Source organism: Larus michahellis, chromosome Z (genome assembly GCF_964199755.1).
Source record: "Larus michahellis chromosome Z, bLarMic1.1, whole genome shotgun sequence".
In the NCBI taxonomy this organism is placed as follows: Eukaryota; Metazoa; Chordata; class Aves; order Charadriiformes; family Laridae; genus Larus; species Larus michahellis.
Window position 1 is genome coordinate 16,337,547 of NC_133930.1, and position 12,421 is coordinate 16,349,967.

Sequence of the window (12,421 nt, forward strand, 5' to 3'; positions counted from 1 at the left end):
TCTTGTCAGAGGAAAACTTTACCTTCTATATTCCTAGGAGTGGATTTTATTGCTGCCAGACTGGTGTATCATCTCAGTGGTTTTGGCACTTACCTCGTACCCCCCTTCACAGAGGTGACAGACTGTTGGATTTTAACCACACGTATAAGTCACTGATGAGTTTCACTTCTGAGCAAATCATCCAGGTTTCTTTCTGAGCCTCAACGTTTTTCTTCACATTTATCAATCTGCTTTCTGATGATACCGAAGATAAAAAAATACTACGATACTCATGACCTTATGACACGTATGGGAGAATGACCCCACTATCCACAGACAAGCATTTTCATCACTTTGCAATCATCTACTTTACCATTCACCAGGTGGTTAATGGAATTTGTCTTCATGTGTCATCTAGTACTATTTTCAGAGTGTAGCCACACAGTAACATCAATGATTAACACCTCAAATGCTATCATTTCTACAGCAGTTTTAATCAAAAAGTAAAAAAATCACTTCTCTAAGGACTACATACGTAGACCATTATTTGACTTCATTGAAAAACAAGTAATTACGAAAATGAATGTGATAATTATGTTTGAGATTGACCCAAGAGTTATCAGTGAGAAGAGAGAATGTGGAGAATCCAGCTATTAGCTGAGCTTCATTATTTCTGTTTATCAAATCCCTCCACCATCAGCCAAGACCTTGGGGTTTTTGTGTGTGCTGAGGTGTGACATGCTGGTGTGAACATGACCTAATCTTCTACTGCTCCTAATGGCAGAACAGAATGCCATGAACAATGCTAATAACAGACAAAACCTGAGATTTTTAATTTTTATTTTATTGATTGTTTTGCAAATACATAGAAGGACTTTGACGTTTAGTTTGCAGAGATTACAGTACAACTACATTTTCTTTAATATTTCATTTTTTTGCTTTTTCAGGGACAAAAGTCAATAAAATAGAAAGTGAAAAAAGTCCAATGTGGTAATATAGTAGAATCATCATCTTCTTCAGGACAAAGAGTACCAACTGTCCTTGTCTTGTGAAGTGCTGTCAATCAGTGGATAATCTTAGTGACGTCCCACTAAAACTTCACGCATACCATGAACCGCTGAAGAGGAACAAGAAGCTCTCATCCCTGCAATACCAATCATCACTACTACTGCTCAGAGTATACCTTACCTATGAACCTCGCTTGAGTCCACAGAGGGAAACACTTAGGAGTGCTTTAATTTCTAATCCTACTTTACAAATCAAAAAAGTGGAGTCACAGCTTGCTGCAATTAGCTTGTGCGGACACATGATGTTTTCATAACAATACCAATATTCTACCATAATATATTGTCCTCAAGATAAAAAAATTCAAGTGTGACATACAGATATGTGCACCATTGTTGTATACGGAGAAAGCCTGTTCTCCTTTCATCCCCAATTTTCAGCATCATACTGACTTTTGCTCTCTTGCATCTACAGACACAAATAAGAGAAGACATAGAACTCAAATACCCAGCATGTACAACATTCTTCAAGTACTCCTTCAAACTCTTGATCGAGTGTGATCCCCAAACTGAAGAGAAAAAATAACCTGTTGCACAGACCTTAGCTGGTTATTCCTCACAACATCCCTGTGAGGTAGGAAGAACAACATCCCCTTTTCCAGCAACAGGACAAGGCAGAGAGCACAGATGGCATTTCCAAAGGCAGAAAAGCTGAAACTCAGGAGTTCTTGGTTCCTAATTCTTTGCTTCAGAAACCAAAGTGCTGAACTCCCAGACATTATCAGGTCATAAGTCTTTTTATAGCCATATATTAATGACAACGATGGCTTCTGTGCGTATGCCAGCAAAGCATAGTTCTATGGCAGAAGCAGCATACACCTGATGCTGCCCTCAGACACTTCTCTGGTACTTTATACATGTCAATAAATGTTCACTGGAATTAACTAATCAGTCCTACAACTAATGTAACACAGGTAATTGCAATAGATCAACATTTCATTTATAGATTTCTTTAAGACTTCCCCAGCTATTTAATTATATATTTTTTTTCTCTGGATAAATTAATAGTAACTCCCTTCCCCTGTATAATACTTCTTATACTCCTCCCCTAAAACCAGTATCCACTCTGGGTACTCTGTCCAGGAGCTCTGAGTGACGATAAAAGACACCGTCAGGGATCACACCCGTCCCCTCAGGGTAGCTCTTCACCTGTCCTTGGCCCTGAAGGCAAAGATAGGCACCTTTTGCTGTGTACAGCATCACAAGGGTCAGAACTGTCCCTGAACTGTCTTTATGGACTGGGGAAGAGGCCTCTGGGCTGCTCTGTCTAAAACCAAAACTGTTTTACACTCAGCTAAAATAAAGTCAACTTTTGTTGTATAGAGATTTTAAATCCACAAAACCTCTGCGAGCAGAACTTCAGTCCACATCCATAGCAATAGAAATGGCCAAATTTTAAGAAAGTAACTTGTCTGGAATGAGTGAATAACATAGGGAATACACCTAAATAAAGCAAGCAGGTGAAAACTAAAGCTAGGTAAAAACAAATTTGTGCTAATCCTGGGTTAAGGTATTCTGGAGCACTTTGATCAATGTAGTTTCAAATCTCGCGTGCAAATTACCTATCAACCAAATCACTTTTATTTGTTTAATCATTAAATTAGCACTAGTTTTTGTACAACGCTTTCCCTCCCCATGGGCTCAGCATCAGGTCTTGCCTATATATTCAGACTATATGACAGCCTACCACCCATTAGCATGCGTGAGTTCAAGTCATACAACTTAGTATTATGGGAGTACTTTTATACTAGCAAGCTGCTTACAAAGGCATTTGGTTTATTCCTTTGTGGGAAGTAGGATAACCTATTCTGGTATTGCCAAGAGATTATCAAAGAATTGTTTAGAGTAAGTGCAACTAAACAAAACAATCTCTCTAATCAAACAGTTTTACTGCTATAAAACCCATGTGTGGATCAAGACAAATTGTGTAACTGACCCATGAAAGAGACGTAAAAATGCAGTACAAAGGCTAGTATAGGAGCTCAATACCGCAGGATTTTCCTATCTGGTTCCCTAGAAATGTGTTACGTTCCTTCCACAACACAAACTGACTATGGTCCATCTAGTATTAGATCCTCATCTAGGTCCTCAATCTAGTATTAGAATGCCCTTCTATACCATATCCCAAAAGCGCTTATCACACGAATGATAGCCATATATACATATAAATATTTATTTGTGCATCTACATTTTACATGCTTTTCAGTCACTTATTCTGCTCCAGTTCTGATGCCAAACATTACACCAGGAATTATTTTAACTGAAGTATTTTACATGTTCCTATTTATATGAATGACAGAAACCATTATACTTGGAGAGAATACTGTATTTTAGTAAATGTGGATTTCCAGTCAATTCCTGTTGTGTATAAGAAGGACATATTTTGCTGATTTTGGACGTGAGATCCAATGCTGTCATATTACCTATTTGCAAAAGTAACAGTCATTTTATCGTTAATAACAGGGAAAGGAAGGTCTTTATCAAATAGCAGAACCAGTATGAGAGAATGACTTTTCATTTTGATTGTCTTATGTCTTCATTCTAGCTACCATGAGTTTTGGTTCCAGACTCTTTAGTTTTTCCCAATGCCTTGATTGGCAAGTGTATTCCCTTCCAAGTGCCCACAACATTCTCTTCCCCCATTTCTCTATGTAACACTGGAAGGACAGACCTCACTCCAGAAACAACCTGCATTTGCCTTTGAATGGGGGCTGGGGAGAATCATAGAATCACAGAATTTTTAGGGTTGGAAGGGACCTTAAAGATCATCTAGTTCCAACCCCCCTGCCCTGGGCAGGGACATCTCCCACTAGATGAGGTTGCTCAGGCCCCATCCAGCCTGGCCCTAAAAACTTCCAGGGATGGGGCTTCCACCACCTCTCTGGGCAACCTGTTCCCAGGTTGAATTATATTTGGAGAGTAAGAGTGGTTCATGTAGGACAATTATGCAGTTACCAGTTGCCTGCATGGGGAAGGAGACTTTTTAATCTTCCTCCTTCACACTAGCCTCATTCTAGTTTGTTTGATTTAAATAGAAGGGGTCAGAGTTGGACTTTGGGAAGTGTAGGCTTCTTAATGCCAACAGACACAAACTGTGGAAACAGAAGGTACATTCCGGGCTAAGGACCCTTTTTTTTCCACTGGTATAAATAGTTTTGTCACAGACTCATTAAAAGGTTCAGGAAAAGGGAAGTCCATATTCCTGGTGTTTCTCTACAGCTGCATACATTTGCTATAGACCACTCCAGAAAAAAACCCCTACACCTTTACAGGAGAAAGGACACAGTTAAGTGCTGTAGTTCCAGAGCAATGGAGTGACTTGTAAGTTTAATGACATCAGGAAAAGCAGAGGCAATCATAAGTTTTGCATGCTTATTTTCTGAATCTGTGTAAAAAACGTAGTATTTGGCAGAGAGACTACAAGGCATTTTTTGACAGTGTTCATTAACATTTTAGTATAACATTATTCAAAATTTAGGGAATAAATTCACCCTTCCATTAAAATTGGTGATGTTATGAAAGTAAAATACAATTTAGGCTGATAGTCACAGTCTGAGTTTAACTGCCTGGAAACTACTTACAAAGCCCTTAAAAAAAAAAAAAAAACAAACAAAAAAGACGTAAAATTGCAAAACAGTCACAGATTTCTCTTCACTGAGCTCCCATTTGGAAACAAGCCTTCTGGCAAGTTAAGCCCAGTCTGTATTTCACGTTTAAATCTGCCTCATTGGTATTAGTTTTGGCGAAACCTAGCAAAAAGGAGGGAAAAAACACAACAGTTGGCAAACAGATACAGCAATACAACCCACCACTCACTTCCACCTCTATCAACTATGTGCCACTGAAGACCAGAGACACTGTATATTATCTAAACTGATATATTTGCAGTATTTCAGAGATAAACAGTTCCACAACTAAATTTTCTGATGTAGGAATACAAGATATGTGTGGTGCTAGTATCCAGCCTCTAAACTTCATTTATTTTGAGTTGGGCTATCAATTTAGGAATGCAAGCAGATTAAACTTGGACAGCTGAACCTGTGCTTGCCCCTGCTAACTGCATGGTCTTCTCAGATGGCCTCCAATGCCAGCAGAAGGGATAGCTGAACTCAGGTGAAGCAGCTCCTCAATTATACAGCATACAGGATGGCACATGAATGTAACTCAAAAACAGGCTGTGACTCAGTTAATGCACTGGCCCATAAATAGTCATAGTTTGTGTACAGTGGGGCTGTGCTTGCCATGAGTAGCAATAGAAGAGAGAGCTGCAGATGGGCAACAGGTTCAGCCATCACCTTCTAATCTACTTGCATTCACGCATCAATACCCTGAATGATGTACAGGCAACAAAACAGATTATATTCAATATATGATTGAATCACCACTGTAATATTAGCATGCCAAGGAATCTTGAACTGATGATTTCCCTTCTTTGCTTAATAGCCAAGATCATTCTGCTTTTCCTCCCCACCCACCGGGAGACAGGATGCTGTCTGTCAATGCTGAGTTTAAACAGAAGTAGTCAAATGAGTTTTGGAACATACATATTAGCAGGGGATATACAATCAAATGTATACATATATTATACACCTACTGTACCTATAGTATTTGTATACATTTGATTTTATTATTTGTTTGATGATGATATAATTAAATACTTGTAATTTTACTTATTTTTTTAAAATTTGCGGTCTTCCATTCACGTTCATTTGACTTGTTTGATGATGATATAGTTTAATTCTTCTAATTTTACCTATTTTTTTAAACTTGCCTTTTTCCATTCACATGAATTTTTGTGTGAGGACACACTTATGTATTCTATTGCTTAAATTCCATATACTCATAAAAATGAATTAGTGATATTATAAGACATCCAGCAGACCAAAAATAAAGCGCAGTAAGCCTAAATAAGAAACTAGACGAGGAAAGAAGGTGTAAGTGGGAACAATGCAGAGAAGACCTTGAAGAGTAGCAATGGTTAACATTTAGTTGAACCCTGACTGCAGGTCTACACAATTACCCTGAAGAAACGCCCTCCACAGAAGACCTAAGTCTCCTTTAAATACCTCCTGTTCCCAGCCCTATTTAAATAGGTGCCCCAGGATGAAGATCCGAAATAACTCATGAGATCTTACTTGTTCAGGACAAAAAACAGTTCCACAGATAATCTGTCTCCTAGTTGATCAATGTGTCCCACTGAAACATCACATACTGCATTCCTTCTGCCTCCTTATCCCATCTTTTTCACTTAACAGCACTGAACAAACTAACTCATGAAAGAATGACATATAAGGGCCTTTCCAGGCATTAAAGCCTTTCTTTTAGAGGTAAAGGGCTGTATTTCCTGTACCAGTTAGACCTCTGTGTTATCCTTCCTCCAGCCACTACATATCACCGCTTATAACCTTATAAGAATAGCCACCAAGGAAAGCTTAGTCCATGAAGAATGTGTTTACTGTATCAAATGTTAATGAAATGTTTTCAGTGGATGGAAACTGTTCATTGATTTTTCAAAGTTGTGTGTGAACTAGGATAATAGATAGATGTAGTAGGTACAAGTGTAGAGGAGCTGGAGAAACTCCCCGAGTGGACCAGCATTCCTGGACTAGTTCCAGAAATGTTTCAACATTTCTGACATGCCTATGTGCCTCACTTAATTTGGGCCTATTTCTGCCTCACCCAGGGATGGTTCCACTGAAGTAAAGGCAAAAACTGGAGGATAAAGATAGCACCATTAAAACCTGTATTCTGCAAAAAAATGACAAAAAGCAATTACTGGAGGAGATTATTGTTTTTCTGCTGTTGTAGATTTTGGTGCCATCAAAACCTCAAGTGTTTTACATTTGAATGAGCACATTATGTTAAATGTAACGTCTGCACATCTGATGCTAACAGCTGTCATTTGTGTGTACCACCTATGTGCTTCAGAAAGGGTCTGATCTCCATGAGTGCCAAAGTGCCACAATGCCTGGTGAAGATAACAGAGGTAGCAAGAGCTCAGCACCGCTCAGAACTGGACCCAAATACAACTGCTTGCTCTAAACAAAATGTGATTAAATAAGCAGAAAAATGCTAACGTAACAAAAGGGATGGTTTGTGCTTGGAAGACCAGGAGTAATCAAGTCTGAAATGCAGAAAGCCCCCTGAGTCCACTGCTTTAGATCCCAGTAGAGTCAGCCAATTTGGTAACACCCTGTGCTAAGAGCGCAGCATTTGGTAAGGGCTAAATGCACTTAATGAAGACTATTTTACAGTTCGCAGCCGCACAGTTGGTACTTTCTTACAGTACCTCCTAAGCAACGCATTCTTAATATTATTTAATTTACAGGAAGAACAGCTTCTCTTGGAAGCTTCAAAATACTTTGCTAACATGGAACAGGGAGGAGTACGGGGAGGAGTTTGCGGGGACAGCCCTGTACGCAGCCTCCGAACTGGCAGGAGGACACACAGCCTCAGCAACTCCCTGCAATTAAAGATTATTGACTCCCTGATTTCCAACCACAAACTGCCCTTCTCAGCTACACAAACAGCCCTATGCTTATTTCATTATGTTTCTCTATAGCAAGCAGCCCTTTGAAGGCCTGATTCTGAATGATGCTGAGTCCTAATAACTTCTAATGAACTTATCATGTGTGCAAAAGGCAGTTATCGTTCAAAAATGTAAAAACAGCCCCTCAAAAAAAAAAAAAAGACGAACAGTGTTAGCATATTTGTTAAAATAATAAAAGTTGTTTATCCCTTATTAACTCCTAATTATTTGAAATTGCAGATAAAAGCAAACCACAATTCCAACATCAGCTTTCATAAAAAAATCTGTTCCTAATATGACTTTTGCAGTGGGGGTGACTGATCAGGAAAAAACACAACATCCATTTAAAAATGGACTCAATCCTGCAACAGCCTGCTTCCACTAAAGAAAAGGTACTTCCAGAAAACAAAACCATATCTTCTGTTATTTTGTACTTACTGGCTTGAACCTGCACAGTCAATTTCTTTTTAAACGTACACTAGTCAATTGCTATTAGACTACCCAATGTTTCCTTGGCAGACACTTTTCCTGAACTCCGTGTTATCTTTTAAGATCACTTTGTAAAACTGAGCTTTTACATTAAGAAAAAAAAAAGGGGTGGTGGTGGTGGCAATTTTTACCAACAGACTTACCCTGATTATTTTTATAATTAAATACATCTGCAAAAGTATGGTTCTCAGTCTGTTCTCTCATGGTCTCATCAACGGCATAAGCCAGTACAAGCCCAAACAGATTACCTGCCAGGGTGATCGATATGCTAGGCTACAGCAAATCTCATTTAAGCATACAAGATAAGCCAACACCTTGTCTTCACAGCACAGTAAAATCAAGGGCAAATTGTTTATTTTTTATATGAAGCCAGTCTATAATGAAGATTGTTGACTCTAAATCACGTTTTCTTTGACATTTTTGTTGTCACAAATGTCCTTTAGGAGATGTTATTCCAAATAAGTAAGCAGGCTGTGAAAATGTGACTGTATAGCCAAATGTGTCTCAAAGAAAGCCGAACAGGCTATAAAGTTCTCCTCTCCAAAAAGGAGTAGTCTGCAGGGGGAGAGATAGTTACATATAAAGGTACAGCCATCCCTTAAAATCTCGCTTGTAATGAACCTAGAGAGATGCTTGTTTTAGTTCAGATTATTCACTGCATCCACTGAAAAAAGCTGCTAGAAAAGGGTCAACTCCTCATTTTCCACCCATTAGTTCAGTTTCAAACTAGCAAAACGTATGATCCAAAAAAACTGCTTTTACTGTAGCAATACAATATCACTAAAGTTCCTGTCACCAATATAAACAAGAACAAGATGTCTCATTCAGTGAACATAAATAATCACGAGCACAACTGCTACTCTTGCAAGGAAGCCTGAGGCAGAGTCTTGAAAAGTGGAGAAAAGGACCAAGGATTGCTGCTTTCTGAACAAATGCCTATCACAATGCTCAAATCTCTATTTTATGAACTCCAAAACGAAGGGAAGGAGCTGTAGGTGTTTGCTGTATATGAAAATCAGGCCATCAAGGGTCCAATATTATGGAACAGTGACCCAGTCTTGCTGTCACAGAAGTCAACAGAAGTTTTGGTAAGGATTTCAATTGGAGGAGGACTGGGTCATCCCAGCCTGGGAACATTCTTTAGAGGAGGCAAAAAAAAAAAAAAAAGGAAGGAATAGCCAGTGCTCTTCCATGCCACAGCTTTCACAAACAAACCATCATGTCTCATGCTTTCCATCTGCAGTGTTATAAAGATTTCAGGCGCTTTTGGAACCACCAATCAGCAAGTAAAGCTGGCCTCCGCGCACACCTCGGCAGGGGTACATGCTTTGCAAGCATTTATGCAAGCAGCATGCTTTCAAGGTAAGTACATGGCAGTGCATAAACCAAGCAGCATCTACATTTTTCATGCCCACAGCTCCTTTAGTGCAGCTCGTGATTTCAAGCATGAAGACTGCAGCCTGCACTGGAGGTTGCCTTCAGGAGAACTAGGAAACGGTGCCTGTGAAGTGTCCCTTCCTGATCCCAGTGAGACAGATCTCAGGGACCCAGATGGTGGATTGCTGCAATTCCTCTCATCAATTGCTAACTACAGGCTATCCAAATAATTCAAAATTTATACCACTCATTTGTAACATTCACAGGAAAGCACTAAGGGACAGTGGGTACTGTCTGCTCATCTTTTCTTTGGTCCTAATAGTCTTGCCCTACCATACCCACTGTGCTGCTGCAAAGCTTAATCTCATAGCCCATCATTTTAAGCTTATCAGTTCTTTTTCTGAATTCTTTGGTTACTTCTGCTTTCGCTGCCTTGAGCGTAGGCTGCTGGACTTTACTTTGGGTAACACATGCTCAATTAAATACATATCTATTGGTCACCTGAACCAAAAAGAAACCAACTCCTTCCAAACAAGCAGGTTTGGAACACGTTAAGGACTAGTGTCCTCTGACAACAAAAGTCCTTTCCTGTAGTTTCAGTCTCTTTAAATGCTTACTAAACATGGCACCTTCAAATTCATCATGAAGTTAATCCCCAAATTAAATATGCAAGAACAAAACAAAGTGGCTGACTGCAATAGATACGAACCTACAAGGTCATTTTTAGGTTTTAATTTTGGATGCTAGCTGTTTAAAGCTGATCAGCCAAAGAAAAAGAAGCCCTGACATTATTTAAGTTTTAAAAGATTGATCATTTTTTCCTAAATCACAGTCAGAGGCTGAATTAATAATTTCTTTTGCACACAGAATTGCTGAATATGGAAGGTTCCTTCCACTATAAATTAAAAAATAATAATGACTTCCATAAAATGTTACACCAAAAATTAATAATGGAGCAAAGTGATTTTGTAGCATTTCCTGCACTTTGCAGTTGCAGGCCACTCATCTTTAACCAAACAATTTTTCTCCAATAAACAACTGTATTCTCAGAAGTGAACAGCTCTTTATTTAAAATATTTAAAACTCCACAAGAAAAACATACACTATCATATTTAGTTATCTGAAATGCTCTTTTATGGACACGGGAAATGAATGAAATTCCACGGGCTTATTGCTCTGAAAGTTTTGCTTACTGCCAATAGTATGTTCAAAGCCTTAATAAAAAACTTTCTCACATACTAACTGCTCTGCAATCTTTCAGTAACGTGCCCTAGCCCTGCCATGAAACTCAGCAAAGAGGACGAGTATTGCACTTCATCACCAAATATTCACCAACTATTTTTACAGCACAATTTGTATACTGTCATACTTGCTGTTCTCACTAAAGGAGAGCTGACCTGCCCCAAAAGACTTCACAACACAGAAGAAAAAAATTCATAATGTGCATGTAAGAGAAGGCCATGAAGAAACTATATGTTATCAACAACACATATGCAATCAGTTACAATCTAGTGTGGTACAGCTCTCCATTATAAGCCAGTTCTGTTTAGCATGAAGTGAGATTTAAGAATGAATATGAAGGTCAAAAGGCAGTGGATTTCTGGATTACTGCCGAGCGTAAATTTCATTTGTACAAGGCAATGAGAAAGAAAATGCTCTATCAACAGTAGAGCATTTAATTGATTGGCGCTGGTAACACAGAGTGGACATGTGTCATCACCCCTGTTGAGAAGACTCACAACCCCACCTAAAGACAGCATGAAAACTTAGCAACAGAGAGTTAATAAATTAACTTATACAGTGGAAAAATGAATATTCATCCACATCTCAGATTGCATCAGCTCCCCTCTTCAAAGCATCGTAAAAGTTCCCTTTCTATATTGTCCTTTTAGTTACTTCTCCACCTCTTCTGTTTTTCCTAGCTTCTAATGCTTCCAATATAATCCTACTATGTTAGCCCTAAATTATCTTCTTATTTTCATTGTAAACCCCACAGACAATCTACCCAGCCCTTACTGCATCTACAAGTGTTCATGTGGTGAGTATTTGTGGACAATAGTTGTTCTGACACCAGACTAACTATATTTGTTTGTAAAATAACTTACTGTGAAGTCACAGCCAGTGCTTTTCTTGATATCATCCACTGTCAGTCCTTCCCAGATTTCCACAAGGGTCAATCCCTTCTTCTTGTCCACATCAAACACAGCCTGTCAGATTCAAATAGCACACAATTAATTTTTATTATCAAAGAAGAAAATGAGGATGTAACTAGTAATACTGTACAAAATGGTGTGCTGAAGTAGGTAGTATTGCCTCAGTAACAAAAGATGCCATTATCAATTGGTTTCACTTTTCACTTTTCTGACTGACCGATAAAGATTTCTGCTATATTTACCTGTACCTGAAAGAATCTAAAATATGAGATGTGTTAGTTTTGTGGGAAAATGTGCAACTGTTCTTCATTGCATGAAATAAGGACCGTGCCTCCTGCTCCAATCTGGTGAGAACTGGAGGTCCAATGGAAAGGGCTGAGACGTTCTTTGCTGCAAGACAATCCTCACCAAGAGATCACGAAGGAAAACAGGAAAAGACAATGTCTCCTTCATTCTTCTACTTTGTTTAAGGACAGTAGAGAGGTACAGAGTTGTTGATCGCCATGATCAGATTATGAGCTTCTCCAATGGCTATTGCACATCCATTGCAAATTTTAGTATTTTCAGAAACGAAAGGCAAGATTTCTTGTTGTATTTTTAATAGAAAGCCTGGGAGGAAGTGGCTGAAGGACCAAAGGCTGTTCTTTCTGATATCTTCATAAAGTATGCTTTCCACTTCCAAGGCTCACAATCACATCAAATAAAAACACCTGTAAAACAACGTGCACTTTTCAAGGTGCCTACCAGAGGGAGACACATAGGTTGCAAGCCAGTTGCCAGGGAAACCATGAGGTCTATAGTAACTTTCTTTAAAAAAAAAAAAAAAATAA

At 38.8% G+C, this 12,421-nt stretch overlaps 1 protein-coding gene across 1 annotated transcript in view; it reads right to left on the bottom strand.

Annotated features, from left to right (window-relative positions):
* Positions 1-802: 802 nt before the first annotated feature.
* OXCT1 (3-oxoacid CoA-transferase 1) overlaps positions 803-12,421 on the bottom strand; it is a 90,170-nt gene continuing 78,551 nt past the window's right edge. The window contains exons 16-17 of the mRNA XM_074570985.1: positions 11,544-11,645; positions 803-4,792 (exon numbers count right to left, since the gene is read on the bottom strand). Coding sequence (XP_074427086.1) covers positions 4,757-4,792; positions 11,544-11,645 — 138 coding nt within the window. The 3' untranslated portion in view covers positions 803-4,756. The remainder of the gene's footprint in view (positions 4,793-11,543; positions 11,646-12,421) is intronic.